The sequence below is a fragment of the Hypomesus transpacificus genome, unplaced genomic scaffold (assembly GCF_021917145.1).
Source record: "Hypomesus transpacificus isolate Combined female unplaced genomic scaffold, fHypTra1 scaffold_298, whole genome shotgun sequence".
NCBI classification, from domain to species: Eukaryota; Metazoa; Chordata; class Actinopteri; order Osmeriformes; family Osmeridae; genus Hypomesus; species Hypomesus transpacificus.
The window spans coordinates 48,442-70,271 of NW_025813825.1; the positions used below are offsets into that span (position 1 = coordinate 48,442).

Here is a 21,830-nt window from a genome sequence, read left to right on the forward strand (position 1 = left end):
TTTGAGTTGGCACCGTTCATTAGCAATCATATTTCTCACCAGCAGAGGGCTAGATATCTGGAGAGAACAAGGTGTATCCTTCATGATAGACGGCAGGCCTCTCACCCTCAGCTGAGAGCAGGGCTATACACCTCACCCTGCTGGACGGCTGAGTTTACTCAGACATGTACCCTACCGTGCGTGTCGTAAACATGCGACAACGACGACACGCAGTCTGGACACGTGCATGTTCAGCCCCTCCTGCGCTGTCTTCTCAGGGCCACCTCAGACAGCTGCTGTTCCTGATGGGCGACCCCGGGGCGGCCCGACATCACTGCACTCTGCATCAGCCCCAGTGTGGGGGGGCCCCCAAACCCCACCGCTCCCCCCGGACCCACGCCGCCCTGGAGGTACAGCCCAGCACCTCACACACACCACCACCCAGCTTGACATAGACACACAAATACACACACACACACAGTACTCTCTCTTGTACACACACACACACACACAGGATCAACATGTGCCCTGTGGTTTGATGCAGTCTGGTGAATTTAATAACAGCGACTGACTGACTGTGTGCTCGTTAGTTGGTGTCCGTAATGTTCTCTTCTTTATGTTTCCACCAGGACCTGCTCCTCTCCTCTAACGACCTGGAGGACCTGCTGCAGAAACAGCCCCCCCTGCTGGGCGCTGACAGGGCTGTGAGTACCTCACCCTCCATCCACCCTCATCCACCTAGCCCACACCACCTCCCATTCACACAGCCCATCCACCCTCCCTCCACCCTCCCTTCTAGACCCCCCTCACCCCTACCCACCCCCCTCACCCTCCTTCCACCCCCAGGTCCACCATACTTGCATCTGGGCTGGAGATGTGAGCCAGACTCCCACCTGGTCCTCTGGGACTGCCATATCTCACATGCCGTGTGTATGTGTGCGTGAGTGTGTGTGTGTGTGTGGGGGAGGGCATCGGTGTGTGTGACCTCGTTCGGGTCTCGTTGGAGCAGTAGTATGCTCCCTCCCCCCCCCTTCTCCAGGCCCCAGCTGCAGCCAGCCAGCCCACCAGCCTCCCTGTCTCATCACCCCTCTGGACCAAACTCACCACCACAGTGTTCCATCACCTGGAGGTCTGGGCCTGGGATTAATTAGTAGTGTGGGAATTCACCTCTGAGGCCCGATATAACCCTGTCTGTCCTCGACTGACCGCCGTGTGTGTGTGAGTGTGTGTGTGTGTGTTCATAGCACCTCTGCATCAAGTGTTAATAGAAGCATCCAATCATCTGTGGTGTCTGATTAGTTTGACAAAACCACAGTTCCTATTTCCTATTACTAGGTCATCGTTTGATTTGGCACCTCTTTGATACATGTTGTTCTTTCAGCTTGAGCTTGGTCTGTAAGCGAATCTAAAGAATCCCTTTCATTTAAGCAACAACATGCATTGTTTTACTTATACATTTGACCACTGTACATGTTCCTCTTTATGTAAACATTAGCATTCTTCAGTAAGCCCTCATCTGGTGCTCTTTATGTCTAAATGAGAGATTGGGATCTTCCAGACCCATGCCATGCCTCTTCCTCTATCCTCTGTCTTTCTCTGTCTCTTTATATCTCTCTCTCTCTTTCTGTCTCTCTTTCTGTCTCTCTCTCTCTCTCTTTTATATTCAGAACCACATCTCTCTCTGTCCACACCTTGTCTTTCTTTCTCTTCCTCTTTAACTCCCCTCTTTCTCTCTCCCTCTCCCTCTCCCCCTCTCTCTCTCTCTCTCCCTCTCTCTCTCTCTCTCTCTCTCTCTTCCTCTATCCCCCCCATGTCTCTCTCTCTCTTTTCCTCTATCTCCCCCCCCATGTCTGCCTCAATCTCTCTCTCTGTTTCTCGTTAGACCAGACCGGCAGAGCTGCAGTGTTAGAAATAAACCCCACATGACTGAAATCTGTTTGTCTTTCGCCGAGGTCTACTTCTCTGCCCTTTGAAGCAGAACTCCCTGATTGTTGGGGCCTGTTGTTACGGTTCCTGACTTTGATGCATGTTCCCTCTGGGACCTGTGCCTCCCTTGACAGTGCCCCCTGTTGGGCCGTGGCACTCCAGTAGTTAATCATGAACTCCCAGAATGCACCCTCAAGATATTAGTTGCTCCCTGGGGGCCACAGGGAGCAGAGGTAAATGCAGAATAACAAAGCCCAAAGCAATGAGCTTCAACGTTCGCTGAGGCCTTTCCACCCATCCAAACCTGTAGCCTGAGGTCGTTTGAAGGCTCCTTTTAATGCCCGCTATTTGGGTTTGAAGCCTCTCGTCTGTGCTGTCTCTACCATCGGAACATTGGCTGTTATCCTTCACCAGCTTCACAGCTTCAGCCAGCAGAAGAACTATAGTCCAAACCCTATTTTTTTATTGTAACAATAAAAAGTTGTAACAATAAAAATAAAGTGTATATAATATTTAGCTTCAGTCTCCCCCTCCTTTTTAGGAGACGTGCTCCAGTTCAGCGTGTTGAGAGAGATGCGGGTGACTAAACATCTACCACCCCACCAGCGGTCTGCCCCTGAGGGCCTTCTGTCAGAGAGAGAGACGCACCTGCGCTCGACGTGATCCATTATCCTGTTTTTTCATTTAGTAATTGAGCATCCTAAATGATTTCTGTTCAACTGTCAAGTTCAGTCCACTAAGAAAACAGTGGAAAAGACATCCATCATTCTGACAGATTCCATGACTCCGTTAAGCTGTGGGGTTCACAAACCATCCTGTGTCAAGATAACACAGACTTGTGAGCAGACTGTCTTTCTCCTTTTATTTTTGTACTTTTTCTTCCCAGCCGGTGTAACCTGTTGCTAATGACGGCTTGTGAAGTTGAAAACCTTTTGAGTTTCAATGGTAGTGGAGACTGGCAGGATTTCTGAAACAAATTCGTGCTTGTTCTGTTTTACCCCTCTCTCTTGTGATGATACGTTTGCTCCAAATGTGTCATTCATCCAGTTTGGATCGAAATATGACACCCTCAAACTGCACATATTGTCAGCTTGTCACCGACATTATCAACGGCCATGCATTGAGCCAGTCACCTCACATCAAATCGACCCAGTCCAACCAAGCCAGCTGCTTGTCATATTCACAGTTTAATTTATATAAAAGTGTGAGCTCTGTGTGTGTGTTGTGTGTCTGTGTGTGTGTTGTGTCTGTGTGTCTGTGTGTCTGTGTGTGTGTTGTGTCTGTGTGTCTGTGTGTCTGTGTGTGTGTTGTGTCTGTGTGTCTGTGTGTCTGTGTGTGAACACAGATCGCAGTGTGTTTCCAGCGGTTTCAAACAAGTGTAAAGGATTTGAGGTGTTGCCTAGCGACGGGACAGATCATAGCAAGTAGGAGCGCAGACGGCGCACCCTGCCAGCCAGCCTGGGCTCTGGGTGTCCTGCAGCCTGGGCTCTGGGTGTCCTGCAGCCTGGGCTCTGGGTGTCCTGCAGGCTGGGCTTTGGGTGTCCTGCAGCCTGGGCTCTGGATGTCCTGCAGGCTGGGCTCTGGGTGTCCTGCAGCCTGGGCTCTGGGTGTCCTGCAGCCTGGGCTCTGGGTGTCCTGCAGCCTGGGCTCTGGGTGTCCTGCAGGCTGGGCTTTGGGTGTCCTGCAGCCTGGGCTCTGGGTGTCCTGCAGCCTGGGTGTCCTGCAGGCTGGGCTCTGGGTGTCCTGCAGGCTGGGCTGTGGGTGTCCTGCAGCCTGGGTGTCCTGCAGGCAGGGCTCTGGGTGTCCTGCAGGCTGGGCTCTGGGTGTCCTGCAGGCTGGGCTCTGGGTGTCCTGCAGCCTGGGCTCTGGGTGTCCTGCAGCCTGGGCTCTGGGTGTCCTGCAGCCTGGGCTCTGGGTGTCCTGCAGCCTGGGCTCTGGGTGTCCTGCAGCCTGGGCTTTGGGTGTCCTGCAGCCTGGGCTCTGGGTGTCCTGCAGCCTGGGCTCTGGGTGTCCTGCAGCCTGGGCTCTGGGTGTCCTACAGCCTGGGCTCTGGGTGTCCTGCAGGCTGGGCTCTGGATGTCCTGCAGCCTGGGCTCTGGGTGTCCTGCAGGCTGGGCTCTGGATGTCCTGCAGCCTGGGCTCTGGGTGTCCTGCAGCCTGGGCTCTGGGTGTCTTGCAGGCTGGGCCGTGGGTGTCCTGTAGCCTGGGCTGTGGGTGTCCTGCAGCCTGGGTGTCCTGCAGGCTGGGTTCTGGATGTCCTGCAGCCTGGGCTCTGGGTGTCCTGCAGGCTGGGCTCTGGATGTCCTGCAGCCTGGGCTCTGGGTGTCCTGCAGCCTGGGCTCTGGGTGTCTTGCAGGCTGGGCCGTGGGTGTCCTGTAGCCTGGGCTGTGGGTGTCCTGCAGCCTGGGTGTCCTGCAGGCTGGGTTCTGGATGTCCTGCAGCCTGGGCTCTGGGTGTCCTGCAGGCTGGGCTCTGGATGTCCTGCAGCCTGAGCTCTGGGTGTTCTGCAGCCTGGGCTCTGGGTGTCTTGCAGGCTGGGCTGTGGGTGTCCTGCAGCCTGAGCTTTGGGTGTCCTGCAGCCTGGGTTCTGGGTGTCCTGCAGCCTGGGCTCTGGGTGTCCTGCAGCCTGGGCTCTGGGTGTCCTGCAGCCTGGGCTTTGGGTGTCCTGCAGCCCGGGCTCTGGGTGTCCTGCAGCCTGGGCTCTGGGTGTCCTGCAGGCTGGGCTTTGGGTGTCCTGCAGCCTGGGCTCTGGGTGTCCTGCAGCCTGGGCTCTGGGTGTCCTGCAGCCTGGGCTCTGGGTGTCCTGCAGGCTGGGCTGTGGATGTCCTGCAGGCTGGGCTCTAGGTGTCCTGCAGCCTGGGCTCTGGGTGTCCTGCAGGCTGGGCTGTGGATGTCCTGCAGGCAGGGCTCTGGGTGTCCTGCAGCCTGGGCTCTGGGTGTCCTGCAGCCTGGGCTCTGGGTGTCCTGCAGCCTGGGCTCTGGGTGTCCTGCAGGCTGGGCTTTGGGTGTCCTGCAGGCTGGGCTTTGGGTGTCCTGCAGCCTGGGCTCTGGGTGTCCTGCAGGCTGGGCTGTGGGTGTCCTGCAGCCTGGGCTCTGGGTGTCCTGCAGGCTGGGCTGTGGGTGTCCTGCAGCCTGGGCTCTGGGTGTCCTGCAGCCTGGGTGTCCTGCAGGCTGGGCTCTGGGTGTCCTGCAGGCTGGGCTGTGGGTGTCCTGCAGCCTGGGTGTCCTGCAGGCAGGGCTCTGGGTGTCCTGCAGCCTGGGCTCTGGGTGTCCTGCAGGCTGGGCTCTGGGTGTCCTGCAGGCTGGGCTCTGGGTGTCCTGCAGCCTGGGCTCTGGGTGTCCTGCAGCCTGGGCTCTGGGTGTCCTGCAGCCTGGGCTCTGGGTGTCCTGCAGCCTGGGCTCTGGGTGTCCTGCAGCCTGGGCTTTGGGTGTCCTGCAGCCTGGGCTCTGGGTGTCCTGCAGCCTGGGCTCTGGGTGTCCTACAGCCTGGGCTCTGGGTGTCCTGCAGGCTGGGCTCTGGATGTCCTGCAGCCTGGGCTCTGGGTGTCCTGCAGGCTGGGCTCTGGATGTCCTGCAGCCTGGGCTCTGGGTGTCCTGCAGCCTGGGCTCTGGGTGTCTTGCAGGCTGGGCTGTGGGTGTCCTGCAGCCTGGGCTCTGGGTGTCCTGCAGGCTGGGCTGTGGGTGTCCTGCAGCCTGGGCTCTGGGTGTCCTGCAGGCTGGGCTGTGGGTGTCCTGCAGCCTGGGTGTCCTGCAGGCTGGGCTGTGGGTGTAAACAGGTAAACAAATTAAAACGCTCAGAGACGAGAAACATGCTTTTATGGCAGCTGTAAAATCCCATCCTGTGCTCTGCGTCTGAGTCGTGTGGACTGGTTGTTCTCAGGAACAGAAAGGCTCTGTTTCCCGTCAACCTTTTACTTAACGCTGCGACTGAGAGCGCGGGGCTGAGAGCTCTTTACCACCGTGTCAAACCGCTGGGTGGCCCACACGGTCTGACTCCATTCTGCAATGATGTTGTCCCAGAGGAGGGTAGATGGATGAGGGAGAAGGGAGGACGGAGAAGAGGGATGTGAGATGAAGAAAGACAGGAAGAGGAGACCGTGTTTCTATCCCTCTGTCTGTCTCACTGCTGGTCTGTCTGCCTGCCTGCCTGTCTGTCTACTAGTCTGTCTGTCTACTAGTCTGTCTGTCTGTCTGTCTACTAGTCTGTCTGTCTGTCTGCCTGTCTGTTTATCTGTCTGTCTTTTTGTCTACTAGTCTGTCTGCCTGCCTGTCTGTCTGTCTGCTAGTCTGTCTGCCTCCCTGTACTCCTGCCACGAGCGCCCTAAGCCTCAGAGCTTTTCAAACGTGTAATTATCATGTCCCAGACTGTCCTTTCTGGATCTCGGCCTCAACGATAAATCACTTAAATCAAGCCGTTGGGGATTTGTTATGGAGTATACCACATGTATCCTATCTTCATCCACAATCTCTCCCCCTCTCGCCCTTGGCCAGCGCTTCCCGGATAAAAAGAGGTTACATGTGGTATACTCCATAACAAATCCCCATCGGCTTGATTTAGGTGATTTATCCTCGCCGCCAAGATCCAGAGGGGGTGAGCCACATGTGACGGGTCATCATGGCTCCCTGGCTCAGGGTTTAACTCCCCAGGCCTCAGTAAGGGTCATCATAGCTCCCTGGCCCAGGGTTTAACTCCCCAGGCCTCAGTAAGGGTCATCATGGCTCCCTGGCTCAGGGTTTAACTCCCCAGGCCTAAGTGAGGGTCATCATGGCTCCCTGGCTCAGGGTTTAACTCCCCAGGCCTCAGTAAGGGTCATCATGGCTCCCTGGCTCAGGGTTTAACTCCCCAGGCCTCAGTAAGGGTCATCATAGCTCCCTGGCTCAGGGTTTAACTCCCCAGGCCTCAGTGAGGGTCATCATGGCTCCCTGGCTCAGGGTTTAACTCCCCAGGCCTAAGTGAGGATCATCATGGCTCCCTGGCCCAGCCTCTTGAACCCCCTGTGGGGAGGCTGGGGCGTGATGGAAGTTTGGTCAGAAACGGAAAAGAGGCCTCCAAAGGCCACGACCCCCTGCTCTCCCTGCTCCGCTGTGTCCTGCTGTCTACAGAGAGGAGGGATTCTCACGCTCACATCTTTTCCCTCTTTCTTCTCCATTCCTTCTCTCTCTCTCTCTCCCTCCCTGTCTTTCTCTCTCTCTCTCTCTCTCTCTCTCTCTCTCTCTCTTTCTCTCTGTCCGTCTCTCTCTCTCTCTCTCTCTCTCTCTCTCTCTCTCTCTCTCTCTCTCTCTCTCTCACAGCCACATTCTTGAACTGTAAACAACAGTTGATGTCAGTCAATGTGGTTGTTCCTTTGCGACCACAGACATAAGGTAATGGTTCCTGTCCTGGTCTTTGATACAGCGCTGTGGGTCTCCCCTCCCTCTCCACCCTCTCTTCCAGGACGTATAAATCACTCCAGCCTCATCGGGGGGCTTGCTGTTTCCCTCCACTGCTTTCAGCTGTGGTTTTACGGCTGCTTCCACTGTCACTTCCAGAGGGTGGAATCCCTGTGGGTTATGCGGATCTGTGGTTCCACCATTCCCCTCTGGTTTTCATCCTCGTTCCTGGGGTCGTTCCTGGGGTTGCGGCCTCTCAGCAGGAACTGGTGCTGCTCCGTCTGGAGACCTCGGGGATTCCCTTGACTCCTCCCCTTCCTCCTCCTCCTCCCCTTCTTCCTACTCCCCTTCCTCCTCCTCCTCCTCCCCTGCCTCAAGTTGCCATGGATTAATTGATAGTGGAGGTAATCAGGTTGCTATGGATGAGATGATGGTTGCCTGAATGAACTTGAACTTTCGGGATTTATGTGAAGGCAGTTCGAGTTGTTTCTTTAGTGTCACCGCGACATCACATGTTCCTATTCCTCTGGTTGAACTTCTTGTGTTCTTCAGGTCTCTCTCTTTCTGCACCGATGCCTGTCTCTCCTCCCAAGCACCCCTCAGACATGCTCTGTCCTATTTCACACACACCCCAATCCCTCCCCTCTCTCTTCCAAATTCCCCTGCTCTCATTGCCTCCCTCCCTCTCTCTCTCCCTCTCTCCCTCCCTCTCTCGCTCGCTCTCTCTCTCTCTCTCTCTCTCTCTCTCTCTCTCTCTCTCTCTCTCTCTCTCTCTCTCTCTCTTTCTCTTTCTCTCTCCTACATTTGAAGACAAGCACACACGCAGGAGAGAGACACCTGTTTGCATGGACTGCCTTAAGGGGAAGTGGGGTAGTCTGATGTGTACAGCACTGAGCGTGTGTGTGTGGCCTACGTAAGGCTGTTCTTCAGATCGACACGTACGAGGGCGAGCGACAAGCCTCAGTGCTGTGGGTGTGACCCAGCGGTGTGTGTGTGTGTGTGTGTGTGTGTGTGAGGGGGCGGGTCTGTGGTGTATCTGGACCTGCTGCTACCTGGGAGCTCCAGTCGTAGGCGTTGAGGATCCAGCTGCCGCTCTGCAGTCCCAGGTGACCTGCAGGGATGTGGCTCAGTGCAGGAGGCCGTGTGCTTCTGGCCTGTTTGATGCTGGATGGATTTGGGTCGTTCCTGGAGGCCCAGAAGATAGCGAGACGAATGTTGGGTCCTGGCGAGGTTGGTGCAATGCTTGTTTGATGAGTCTGTGTTGAGTTGAGTTTGGTTCCTCTCTCCGTCCACGTTTGGTTCGTTAGGAGTGTGATCACATGAGTCATTATTGTTCCAAATCTTCCGCACGCTGTTTGAATCAAGGCCATTACGCAGAGCGCAGCCGTACGCTTTCATCGGGTTCGGTTTCATGTTTCATGATGTGTTTTGTGTTTGTGTGGGATTAGCACCAGTTAGTCATTTTCTTTGAATTGCGGCTTGTGGTTTTCTGAGGTTTTTAAGATCACAGGAGTGCGCTGTGTTTATTATTTATTTGTATTTTTGATTCACATCAGCATTAACAGTCGTCAGCTATTAACTGTGGTTCAGTTCCAGTTCAGAGTGACGTCTCTGTGGAGAATAGTGATGTGGGAGCCTTGGCAGCTCAGGATTTATTAAACGATGTGCTTGGACTTGCGTGCTTGGTGCTTGTTATCGTGTTATCAGGAAATGTTATGCATTTGTATTACAGACACCAGTAGAGATATCATGCGTCTATAATACATATAATCCCCAGCGGAGAGAGATTATGATTCTCTATTAATGTACCTACAATCAGCGGAGAAAACTTCCTAAACAGACACAACAATTTTTTGTGCTCTCAACTTAGTCTCTCACATAGTTAGTTAGCAGAGGAGGTATGAAAGGAGGTATGAAAGGAGGTATGAAAGGAGGTATGAAAGGAGGTATGAAATGAGGTTGGTACGAGGTGGGTACGAGGTGGATTTCAGATGGATGGATGTGAGACTCGTGGCTGGTCTACGCTCCAGTTCAAAGGTCAACTCTCCCCTCGCCGTCTCTCCTTCCTTCTGCGTGCTTCCCTGACTCTTCCACTGTCAGCATTTTAGAACAAACATGTTTTTAACGTCTGAAAAACCATCACACGAGCCCTGTGTGTTTTTCTTTTTTTTGTTGGTGTGATTTGACTTTCTCTGCTTGCAAGACCCAGCCAGTTTAAGATTGCATACATGCATACCTGTGTCTCAGCTAGATTTACGGACCTTGCCATCTAATTGGACCTTCGTGTTGATGTGTATGTGTCCATTCACTTTTGTGTGTGTGAATGTGTGCGTGTGAGTGTGAGTGTGTGTGTGTGAATGTGTGCGCGTGTGTGTGTGAATGTGTTCCTGTGTGCCCGAAGCAGTTCAGTCAGTGTATCTGGACAGCTCTCAGTGTGTAGTCATGGGGACAGCTTTCAGTGTGTATCCATGGGGACAGCTCTCAGTGTGTAGTCATGGGGACAGCTCTCAGTGTGTATCCATGGGGACAGCTTTCAGTGTGTAGTCATGGGGACAGCTCTCAGTCTGTAGTCATGGGGACAGCGCTCAGTGTGTAGTCATGGGGACAGCGCTCAGTGTGTAGTCATGGGGGACAGCTCTCAGTGTGTAGTCATGGGGACAGCTCTCAGTATGTAGTCATGGGGACAGCTCTCAGTGTGTAGTCATGGGGACAGCTCTCAGTGTGTAGTCATGGGGATAGCGCTCAGTGTGTAGTCATGGGGACAGCTCTCAGTGTGTAGTCATGGGGACAGCTCTCAGTGTGTAGTCATGGGGACAGCTCTCAGTGTGTAGTCATGGGGACAGTGCTCAGTGTGTAGTAATGGCATGGGGACAACATGTTCCATGCAGACACAGGAAACACCCAGATGAATAATAATAACCAGCAACCTCTCCCAGGTGTTCCAATACATGTCAATTAAAAGCACACAGATTTGTAGAACAGCAGTCCTTATCCCTTTAATTTAGCAGACTCTTCTACCCAAAGCAGTGTAGAGAGGAGGGGTGGGGGAATTTGAACCTGGGACCTCTTGATCTGCAGCCAAACAATCCACCACTGAGCACCAACCACCACATTAAGACCTCTTTTTAGCACACAGCCGGATAGTTTATTCGACAAAGACCTGCCAGTCAGCTGTACGAACAGCTGGCCCCCGCCCCGCCCCCCCCCTGCCCCCCCCCCCCCCCCCGCCCCGCCCCCCACCTACCCCCCCCTGCCCCCCCCCCCCCCCCCCCCCGGCCCCCCCTCTCAACACCACCACCATCAGAACCTCCCAGAGACGTCTGTTTCTGCTGACTCCACCATGCTTTTTCAAACCACTACTGTAGATGACACACTCTCACACACACACACACACAGAGCAGGCTGAATCTTGCTTTTGCTGAGCCCTGTGATTAGACAGAGGGCACACAGAGCCCTGGCAGGAGGAACAGGCTTCTACCTTCATGTCAAATCTGTCTGTGAAGGTGTGTGACCTCATCCCTGACCTCCTCCCTGTCCCCCTGACCTCATCCCTATCCCCCTGACCTCATCCCTGTCCCCCTGACCTCATCCCTGTCCCCCAGACCTCATCCCTGTCCCCCAGACCCCATCCCTGTCCCCCAGACCTCATCCATGTCCCCCTGACCTCATCCCTGTCCCCCAGACCTCATCCCTGTCCCCCCCAGACCTCATCCCTGTCCCCCTGACCTCATCCCTGTCCCCCCTGACCTCATCCCTGTCCCCCAGACCTCATCCCTGTCCCCCAGCCCTCATCCCTGTCCCCCAGACCTCCTCCCTGTCCCCCAGACCTCCTCCCTGTCCCCCTGACCTCATCCCTGTCCCCCTGACCTCATCCCTGTCCCCCAGCCCTCATCCCTGTCCCCCTGACCTCATCCCTGTCCCCCAGCCCTCATCCCTGTCCCCCTGACCTCATCCCTGTCCCCCCAGACCTCATCCCTGTCCCCCTGACCTCATCCCTGTCCCCCAGCCCTCATCCCTGTCCCCCTGACCTCCTCCCTGTCCCCCAGACCTCATCCTTGTCCCCCAGACCTCATCCTTGTCCTCCAGCTCTCATCCACCTCCCTCATTTTACCTCTCAATTAAAGAGAGAGAGAGAGAGAGCTGTGTGAATAGAAAGATAAAGGAGACAGTCTGGATACGGTCTGTGTGTTTTGCTGGTGTCCGACTGCCTGGTTCACCTTACAATGTTTCTGTCTTAGCAACAAAACAAAACAACCATGCCGGATGTTTATTGGACTTCGCAAAGACAGACATTCCCCCAGATTACCACTCGTATGAGTACGCAGCGAGGGAACAGATACAACATGTTGGCTGTTAGAGATTGGCATTCCTCCTGTGTTGCATCATGGCAGTCTACATCTCTGCACAGTGCCAACCCCCGAGATCCCTGTCTCTCCACAGGATGTGTTTCCACGCAGTGGAGGTCACCGTGGAGACGGGACGGTTCCCTCTGGGCGCCGCGAGAAAGGTTCCCTGGGACGGGGGGACGTCTTCGTGGTGGACGAGGACACAGACTTGGCCGACCCCTTCTTCCAGGGGGGGCCCCTCACCCTCCCGTGGAAGCCCCCCTCCCCAGGTGCCGTGGGCGGGCAGGCATGCAAGCCAGAGTCCTCGTCCAAACACTCTGAGGAGAACATCACCACCGACAAGAAGGACTCTGAACCCGGGGGGAGGGGAGGGGCTGCACGGTTCCCCGGGAAACCGTCGGAAGACGTCATCATCGATCTGGATGCCGGTTCGGGGCGCCAAGAAGCCTTCGCCTGGCTTTCCCTTGGAGAAGACCACTGTCGATCCAGATGATCCAGATTCCAACAGATTGAGAGAGGAGGCGGAGGTGGAGGTGGGGGTGAAACACAAGCCGTCTCAGAGCCCCCCTCCCCCCCAGTTCCGAGCCCCCCGTGAAGAGCGAGGTGGGAACACCTTCTGGGCATAGCCCTCGCCAGCCTGACTCCACCGTGAAGGGTGGGCTGGTTCCACCAGGCCAGGAGCACCCACGCACGGTGACCATCGTATCCAGGGAGGGAGATCTGGTCCTGGGCTCAGACGGCAGGAAGTACCTCCTCAGGAGAGGACCTCCAGGGAGGATGGGGCCTCCAGGCCTAGAGGTTTGTGTTACTCCTCCTTCCTGTCCAGTATGGTTTATAGAGAAGAGCATGATATTTGCTTTAGCAGTGCCCTGCTTGAAGTTAGTGTGGAGATGTTTGTCTTGCTTTGCTGTTTGCAATAGAAATACATTTAGTACTGTGGGCGAGGAATTATGAAAGAGGAAAACCTGGATTCTGTTTGGGCTTGTGAGATCACAAGAGTTGCGCTCCATCAATCAGGACCCGCGAGTAATCAAAGTCAAGCGATCAAGTTCAATCGTTAGTCGTTTCCCACGTCTTTGATGTCGCTGTCCTCACGTTGGCGACCTCAAAGCTCTCCCTCTCACCGCGAGCGCCGACCACGCATCAATCACAAGTGGCGACACCGCAAACGTTCATCCGCGTCCCGTCGGATTGGTGGAGACTGAGACTGAGCCCCTCGGCGTGGCCCAATCAGAGGTCTGGGTTCGAGACGGTTTTTACAAGAAGCAGGCCCAGATGGCACATCTGGCCGTGTCTGGAGAGAAGCCTGGAGCCAGGGCCTCCGTAAAGACCCTGGGATCGCTCTGCACCAAGGCTGAGAAACATCCCTGCTGGAGGGAACATGAAGGACGACGTCCTGCTGGCCGGTAACACAGACTGGAGTGGAGGAGGGGGAGGAGGGGTAAGAGGAGGGGAGGGGAGGAGGGGGAGGAGGGGAGGGGAGGAGGGGAGGGGAGGAGGGGGAGGAGGGGAGGAGGGGAGGAGGGGAAGGAGGGGGAGGGGTAAGAGGAGGGGAGGGGAGGAGGGGTGAGAGGAGGGGGAGGAGGGGTAAGAGGAGGGGAGGGGAGGAGGGGGAGGAGGGGTAAGAGGAGGGGAGGAGGGGAAGGAGGGGGAGGGGGAGGAGGGGGAGGAGGGGAAGGAGGATAGGGTTCCCCCAGGCACTGGCCTTCCCTCTGCCTCGTAGAGCAGGCTCTGGCCTGGCTGGACGTCAGCCTGGAGATGGTCTTCTGGACCTCCTCCAGAACCTGAGGCTAGAGGAAGAGACGGTGTTCTGGATCTCCTCCAGAACCTGAGGCTAGAGGAAGAGATGGTCTTCTGGACCTCTTTCAGAACCTGAGGCTAGAGGAAGAGATAGTCTTCTGGACCTCTTCCAGAACCTGAGGCTAGAGGAAGAGATGGTCTTCTGGATCTCCTCCAGAACCTGAGGCTAGAGGAAGAGATGGTCTTCTGGACCTCTTCCAGAACCTGAGGCTAGAGGAAGAGACGGTCTTCTGGACCTCTTCCAGAACCTTAAACTTCATCAGAAGGGGGGGTGGAGCGTACCCAAGGCAGGTGATGCTCTGATGTGGGTTTTAGTTCCCCGCTGCTGCGCGTCACACGTAACGATCTTCAGAGGTGACAGAGTGTCAGGAGACCTCAGAGTGTTGATTAGGCTCGCGTGATGTCGCACAGTTTCTGCGTAATACGATCCCTCTTTACTTTCTATCACTAGGTTTTATAGGCTGGGGGGGAGGGGGAGGGGGAGGGGGGAGGGGGGGGGGGGCGGCGCTAACGAAAACCAGCTGTCCAAATCCTACACCGCACAACGTTTCAATCCTGCGGCCGTTCCTAGACCTTACCTGGGGTGAAGATGGTCTCCTGATGGATGTGCTGGACACACAGCTGGTTTCCCTGGCATCGCACTGCTGTATCCCGCCAGCCCTAACGACCAAGGACTCTGGCTCCTTAACTAGCTTTTTGGGGAGGAGGGGGGGAGGGAGGGGGGAAGGGGGGAGGGTAGGGGGGGGAGGGGGGGACATGCAGGAAGGGGCCTGAGCTGGATTTGAACCCAGGTCCCTGTGTTCGGTCTTGGCCTTAACGGTGCCTGCTTTTACCCAGCGAGCTACCAGGACGCGCGCCCCTCGCCCCTCGCCCCTCGCCCCTCGCCCCTCGCCCCTCGCCCCTCGCCCCTCGCCCCTCGCCCCTCGCCCCTCTCTTCCACCAGCTTAAACTACACGGGAGGAAGACCCCTAAAACGGAGTGGCTTCATGGCTCTTGGATCTCCCAGACAGCAGGCAGCAGCCGGAGAGACCTGTCTGACCCGGAGGTTAACAGGGGTCGGCCGATCCGCCCGCTGATTTACCCTGTCGCTCCGCCCCGGCGGAAGCTCTAACCGATTCAGTTGGAGTTGGTTTCACTCCCACAAGATACAGATGATTCACACTGAAGTTTTTGTAGATTTGAATCATCATTTGATTCCGTTTTGTTTTCTTGTTCATTATGTTTGCGGTTTGATTTGGCTTCGGTCGATCTATTTTAGATCTGTTTTCAATGAGGTGCCTTTTCCTCAAGCAACTCTGAATATCTGAACTTCACCCCTTCTGCAGGGTCACCCTGGTCCCAATGGCTTTCCAGGGTTCAAAGGTGACAAGGTAAGAGGAGACCAGCTTCACTATAGCTTCAGATGGAGTGTGTTTACAACCTAACGATCCGTGATTCAATGTCCTGTTGGCTTGTCGACCCCGCGGCATTCTCAGAGCACTTATACTGTGGTGCAGACAGATTTCAATGACTCAAGTTTGCTTCAAACCACATTGTGTTTATAACCCTAAACCCCTCCTCTTCCCTTCTCTTCCAGCCCGGTCATTAATATTAACACTGTGGGCTTATATAGAAGTCAGATGTCTTTTACTCAGGGGTTCACTAGCTGCCTAGTGCCAAGTGATGGCAGGGGGATGGGGGCATAGAGAAGTATACCGCTAAAGAAAATAATTCAGATTTGATCAGGTAACCTATCCTGAATATCTTACTCTGTTTTCTGTGGGATCTGACTGAAGCGCTGGTACAACCATGTGGTTCGGACACATTTTCCTCCTGATCGTAAAATGTGTTTCAGCTTAAAGTTAACAAGTCATATGCATGAGCTGTTGTTCTGAAATGAGGGTGTCGTCTGTCTGTCTGTCTCGGTCTGTCTGTCTCTGTCTGTCTCTCTGTCTGTCTGTGTTTCTGTCTGTCTGTGTCTGTCTGTCTGTGTCTATCTGTCTGTGTCTCTGTCTGTCTCTGTCTCTGTCTCTGTCTCTGTCTCTGTCTCTGTCTCTGTCTCTGTCTGTCTCTGTCTCTGTCTCTGTCTCTGTCTCTGTCTCTGTCTCTGTCTCTGTCTGTGTCTGTGTCTGTGTCTGTATCTGTATCTGTCTGTGTCTGTGTCTGTGTCTGTGTCTGTGTCTGTGTCTGTGTCTCTGTCTGTCTGTCTTTCTCTCTCTGTCTTTGTCTTTCTCTCTCTGTCTTTGTCTGTCTCTCTCTGTCTTTGTCTGTGTCTCTGTCTGTCTGTCTGACTGTCTCTCTGTCTCTGTCTCTGTCTCTGTCTCTGTCTCTGTCTCTGTCTCTGTCTCTGTCTCTGTCTCTGTCTCTGTCTCTGTCTCTGTCTCTATCTCTGTCTGTCTGTCTGTCTGACTGTCTCTGTCTCTCTCTGTCTGTCTGACTGTCTCTCTCTCTGTCTCTCTCTGTCTGTCTGTCCGTCCCAGGGTCAGCTGGGGGTGGGGGGGCGTCCTGGGCGGAGGGGGGAGCCAGGCCCTCCAGGCCCTCCTGGAGCACCCTCCTTCTACCTGTGGAGAAACACCCCTGAGGACTGGGCTGCTTTCAGGGTGAGTCACATGAGCACCCTGGGGCTCCTACAGTACACAACACCTTTAGTACACAGCTCCTATAGTACACAGCTCCTATAGTACACAGCTCCTACAGTACACAACACCTTTAGTACACAGCTCCTATAGTACACAGCTCCTATAGTACACAGCTCCTATAGTACGCAGCTCCTACAGTACACAACACCTTTAGTACACAGCTCCTATAGTACACAGCTCCTATAGTATACAGCTCCTATAGTACGCAGCTCCTACAGTACACAACACCTTTAGTACACAGCTCCTATAGTACACAGCTCCTGTAGTACACAGCACCTTTAGTACACAGCTCCTATAGTACACAGCTCCTAGTACACAGCTCCTATAGTACGCAGCTCCTTTAGTACACAGCTCCTATAGTACACAGCTCCTATAGTACGCAGCTCCTACAGTACACAACACCTTTAGTACACAGCTCCTATAGTACACAGCTCCTATAGTACACAGCTCCTATAGTACGCAGCTCCTACAGTACACAACACCTTTAGTACACAGCTCCTATAGTACACAGCTCCTATAGTACGCAGGTCCTTTAGTACACAGCTCCTATAGTACGCAGCTCCTTTAGTACACAGCTCCTATAGTACACAGCTCCTACAGTACGCAGCTCCTACAGTACACAACACCTTTAGTACACAGCTCCTATAGTACACAGCTCCTATAGTACACAGCTCCTATAGTACGCAGCTCCTTTAGTACACAGCTCCTATAGTACACAGCTCCTATAGTAAGCAGCTCCTACAGTACACAACACCTTTAGTACACAGCTCCTATAGTACACAGCTCCTGTAGTACACAGCACCTTTAGTACACAGCTCCTATAGTACACAGCTCCTAGTACACAGCTCCTATAGTACACAGCACCTTTAGTACACAGCTCCTATAGTACACAGCTCCTAGTACACAGCTCCTATAGTACGCATCTCCTACAGTACACAACACCTTTAGTACACAGCTCCTATAGTACACAGCTCCTATAGTACACAGCACCTTTAGTACACAGCTCCTATAGTACACAGCTCCTAGTACACAGCTCCTATAGTACACAGCACCTTTAGTACACAGCTCCTATAGTACACAGCTCCTAGTACACAGCTCCTGTGGTACACAGCTCCTATAGTACACAGCACCTTTAGTACACAGCTCCTATAGTACACAGCTCCTAGTACACAGCTCCTATAGTACACAGCTCCTATAGTACACAGCTCCTTTAGTACACAGCTCCTTTGGTACACAGCTCCTAGTACACAGCTCCTATAGTACACAGCTCCTATAGTACACAGCTCCTAGTACACAGCTCCTATAGTACACAGCTCCTAGTACACAGCTCCTATAGTACACAGCTCCTAGTACACAGCTCCTATAGTACACAGCTCCTATAGTACACAGCTCCTACAGTACACAGCTCCTAGTACACAGCTCCTAGTACACAGTTCCTATAGTACACAGCTCCTAGTACACACCTCCTAGTACACAGCTCCTATAGTACACAGCTCCTAGTACACAGCTCCTATAGTACACAGCTCCTAGTACACAGCTCCTATAGTACACAGCCCAGGGTCCAAGTGAGGTGTTCTTCAGCTCTGAGGCAGTGGCGTCTGGACACCTTGCAGGTGTGGTTTGTGTGATCTCTGCTCTGGTCCTTTCGTGTGTCTACCCCCACAACTCCACCCCCCCCCACCCCCCAGCCAAGCCACAGCTGCAGGCCGTATAAAACACCACATCAGCAGGATGGAAAACTGCACCCACCTTGTTGAATAAAGATGCTGAGGGCGTGTAAAGGGACAAGAGGCTGTGTGATTGGTTACTGAGCTGCATGTGGCGTCCGGTCGGAGGGTCCTGTCTGTGTCACAGTGTATCGCGTCCAAAATGAAAGCAGAAGGTGGTTTGCAGTCTCCTCAGCTGGTTTCCATAGCGAAAAAGAGACGTCTGGATATGATGAACTGATCAACACATCCGACTCACTGAGCCCTTTCATAGCTGTTATGTAAGACGTTATCTGTGAACAGCTGTTCTGGAATATTAGTAAACCGTTTGTTAGTCATGTGACTCATGTCTCTTAGGTTTCGTGTGATTTCAAACACTCCCTCCTCGCTCTTCTTTCAGCAAACGTCCTTCTTCCAGCTGCTCCAGGCTGGCTGGCCTGTAAGTATGCAGTGACCAGCTGAGGTAACCTGCTCAGTCTGGGCTGTGTGTGTGTGTTTAGTGTGTGTGTGTGATGGTTTCTTCCCTCAGCCTGGGTAGTGTGCAGTGGCATGTGTGTGTATGGTGTGTGTGTGTGTATATTGTGTGTGTATGGTGTGTGTGTGTATGGTGTGTGTGTGTGTATATTGTGTGTGTATGGTGTGTGTGTGTATGGTGTGTGTGTGTGTATATTGTGTGTGTATGGTGTGTGTGTGTATGGTGTGTGTGTGTGTATATTGTGTGTGTATGGTGTGTGTGTGTATGGTGTGTGTGTGTGTGTGTATATTGTGTGTGTATGGTGTGTGTGTGTATGGTGTGTGTGTGTGTATATTGTGTGTGTATGGTGTGTGTGTGTATGGTGTGTGTGGGTGTATATTGTGTGTGTATGGTGTGTGTGTGTATGGTGTGTGTGATGGCTCCCTCAGTCTGACCCTGGTGTCTTCTCTGTGGGCCTACAGACGAGTCAGGGCCCACCAGGTCCAGCTGGAGAGGAGGGGAGGACCGGACCGCAGGTGAGACCCGTGCTGCACCTGACCAGCTCTGCTACAATAACCACATGATGTCATCCATGGTCTGTGTTTGGGGAGTTCTGGGCCAGATAGGGGGAGGTGCTGTGTGTTGCTATGGGAGACTGTGAGGTGAGTGACAGCTGGCTTGTTTACCCAGGGGCCTCAGGGGGAACCTGGGGATCCAGGGACAACAGGACGAGCTGGAGACATGGTCAGTACCACATCTGCCTGTCTGTCTGCCTGTCTGCCTGTCTGTCTGCCTGTCTGGCTGTCTGGCTGCTTGTCTGTCTGTCTGGCTGCTTGTCTGTCTGTCTGCCTGTCTGCCTGTCTGCCTGTCTGCCTGTCTGCCTGTCTGTCTGCCTGTCTGGCTGCTTGTCTGTCTGTCTGCCTGTCTGTCTGCTTGTCTGCCTGTCTGCCTGTCTGTCTGCCTGGCTGCCTGTCTGGCTGCTTGTCTGGCTGTCTGTCTGCTTGTCTGCCTGTCTGCCTGTCTGTCTGTCTGTCTGCCTGCCTGTCTGTCTGTCTGTCTGTCTGTCTGTCTGTCTGTCTGTCTGTCTGCTTGTCTGTCTGTCTGCCTGTCTGCCTGTCTGTCTGTCTGTCTGTCTGTCTGTCTGTCTGCCTGTCTGCCTGTCTGGCTGCTTGTCTGTCTGTCTGTCTGCCTGTCTGTCTGCTTGTCTGCCTGTCTGCCTGTCTGTCTGTCTGTCTGCCTGTCTGGGTGCCTGTCTGCCTGTCTGTCTGTCTGTTTGTCTGCCTGTCTGGGTGCCTGTCTGCCTGTCTGTCTGTCTGTCTGCCTGTCTGGGTGCCTGTCTGCCTGTCTGTCTGTCTGTCTGTCTTCCTGTCTGGGTGCCTGTCTGGCTGCCTGCCTGTCCGCCTGTTTGGCTGCCTGTCTGTCTGTCTGAATGTCATGTGTTCCAATGACACAGGACTGTGTGTGTGTCTGTGTGACTGTGTTGGTGTGTTTGTGTGTGTGCATAACTGCATAACTGCACAACTCCCAATGATGTCACTATAGTTTTACCGGAAAAAAGCTAATGAAAAGTTTTATTGCTTTTATTTAGAGGTTCCATAATTGTGAGAGAATTTGAATGCCCTTTTTTCAAAGATTACTTTTTTGTCCCCATTTAGAAAGTGTTTATCCCAAGAAAACTTTGTATTTTCTTCTCTGTGGGTACCCCAGTGAAATATGAAACATGTAATTTATTCAACTTTGGATTGAATCTTTTGGTTTTAACAGATCATAAAACGAAAGGTATTAAGCCTTTCATTTTCTCCCCATCCCACTCAACCACACAAACAAAACAGCAACTCAAAGTCTGGAGCTTTCCCTGCCCCCGGTGGGAGTGTGGCTGGGGACAGAGCCTCTGGGGTGAGCCCCTCTGCTGGGTTTGCCCTGGAGTATCAGCGTCCTCAGCTGAACTGACTGGTAAAGTGCTGTGACTCTGAGGCACGACCCACACAGACCCACATCAGAGAGGCGTGAGGTCTGGGACAGTTGTAAACACGTCCCCTCTCTCTCCCAACTCTCTACCCTCCAGTGTCTGGACTGGGGCATGCATGTGGCCGGTGAAATGTGTCTGTGCATGTTTGTGTGTGTGTGTTTCTGTGTACGCAAGTGCTTTGCATGTGTGCTTGAGTGTGTGTGTGTGTTTGTGTGTGTGAAACATTCAGTACGCATCAATCTGGCTACGTTTTCATACCATGCCCAGTCTTCATAGAGGGAGATCTCATGTCTCTTCCAGCCAACCACACGCTAGCATCTACACCGAAAGCCTTCGGGTCATTTGACCCTGGGTAAACACCTGACCCAGGAACCAAGCCCCCGTCCTCCAAACCCTGGTCCCCTCTCCCCTCACAGCACGCAGCATGGGAGCACACACCTCGTTCATCCTCCTGGCCACCTTTAGAAAGTATACAGTCCATCACGCCCAGAGCCTACAGTTTAACACTCCGCTCAGCCGAGAGGCAGCCAGCAGGAGGGTTAGACATCTGATTTGTTTGTGTTCTCCTCCAAGCCTCTCGCACCATGTGTTGCAGGGTGACCGTGGTGATGGTAATGATGGTGTTGTTGTGTTGCAGGGTGACCGTGGTGATGGTGATGATGGTGTTGTTGTGTTACAGGGTGACCGTGGTGACAGGGGTATAGCTGGCAGGGCAGGATCCCCTGGGAGAGATGGACAGAACGGAGAGGACGGCCATTCTGGCTCATCTGGCATTCCTGGACCGCAGGTAGGGGTCAGAGGCCATAGGTCACCGGAGACTGATAAGGTTATAGTCAGTACACCATGACCTCGTCATTGCCATGTCTCATATCAGCTGTTGCGAATTGTAACGCCGGCCCGGAACGGATTCATTTAACCAATGATTTGACGTATCCGAAGCAATTTCAAGGGGGAGATTTGAACCCGCATCCTCTTGATCCTCTTGATCCTCTTGCTCTAACCACTGAGCTTGGTTCATGTCTGGCTGAGTGGATGACGCTGTTGTTGTTGTCTTGTTTGGCCCAGGGCCCGCTGGGATACCGAGGAGATCCTGGATCCCAGGGACAGAAGGGGGACGAGGTGAGCTGTGGACCCAAGCACCCCTGACACTCATTCAAACATGGTCACGCCAGCCATTCAGCAAGAGATGTTTGACGGGGTTCAGTTTAGGCCGAATCTTATAATTTTTTGTTTTGTCTTCCTGGCATAATGTTGCCTATTCTTTTTGTTTACAGTAAAAAAATATATATAACCAAGAAAAATACACTAGTGTGGACGTTGTTTACTTCATTAATGTGTTTACTGTTAATGGATTAAGGATGGGAATAGGATTCAGTTTTCGGTTTTGGATTCGGCCGGATCTTAACCAGTGGATTCAGTATTCGGCCGAACCCCAAAAATCTGGATTTGGTGCATCCCTAGTAAAGTGTAGACAGGACGTAACCCTGCCGTCTGGAGGACTGGCTGCAGTGTGTAGAGTATAGTCAGGACCATGCCCAGCCGTATCCTTACTGATGAGGACTGTTTCTCTGCTTCTGTTTCTAGGGAGTCAGATGGCTGAGCGGTTAGGGAATCGGGCTAGTAATCTGAAGGTTGCCAGTTCGATTCCCGGCCGTGCCAAAT

General features: G+C 53.6%; 2 protein-coding genes across 3 annotated transcripts in view; both read left to right on the plus strand.

Moving 5' to 3' along the window:
* Positions 1–12,114, plus strand: part of LOC124463552 (collagen alpha-1(XI) chain-like) — a 34,442-nt gene extending 22,328 nt beyond the window's left edge. Inside the window, exons 5-7 of the mRNA XM_047015298.1 lie at positions 258–389; positions 609–683; positions 11,716–12,114. Coding sequence (XP_046871254.1) covers positions 258–389; positions 609–683; positions 11,716–12,114 — 606 coding nt within the window. The remainder of the gene's footprint in view (positions 1–257; positions 390–608; positions 684–11,715) is intronic.
* A 223-nt stretch (positions 12,115–12,337) lies between these two features.
* The window catches only part of si:ch211-196i2.1 (collagen alpha-1(I) chain), a 31,945-nt gene continuing 22,452 nt past the window's right edge, over positions 12,338–21,830 (plus strand). For both annotated transcript variants that reach the window (XM_047015296.1, XM_047015297.1), the window contains exons 1-8: positions 12,338–12,419; positions 14,747–14,791; positions 15,881–16,000; positions 18,146–18,184; positions 18,682–18,735; positions 18,890–18,943; positions 20,848–20,955; positions 21,234–21,287. In XM_047015296.1, coding sequence (XP_046871252.1) covers positions 12,399–12,419; positions 14,747–14,791; positions 15,881–16,000; positions 18,146–18,184; positions 18,682–18,735; positions 18,890–18,943; positions 20,848–20,955; positions 21,234–21,287 — 495 coding nt within the window. In that variant the 5' untranslated portion in view covers positions 12,338–12,398. The remainder of the gene's footprint in view (positions 12,420–14,746; positions 14,792–15,880; positions 16,001–18,145; positions 18,185–18,681; positions 18,736–18,889; positions 18,944–20,847; positions 20,956–21,233; positions 21,288–21,830) is intronic.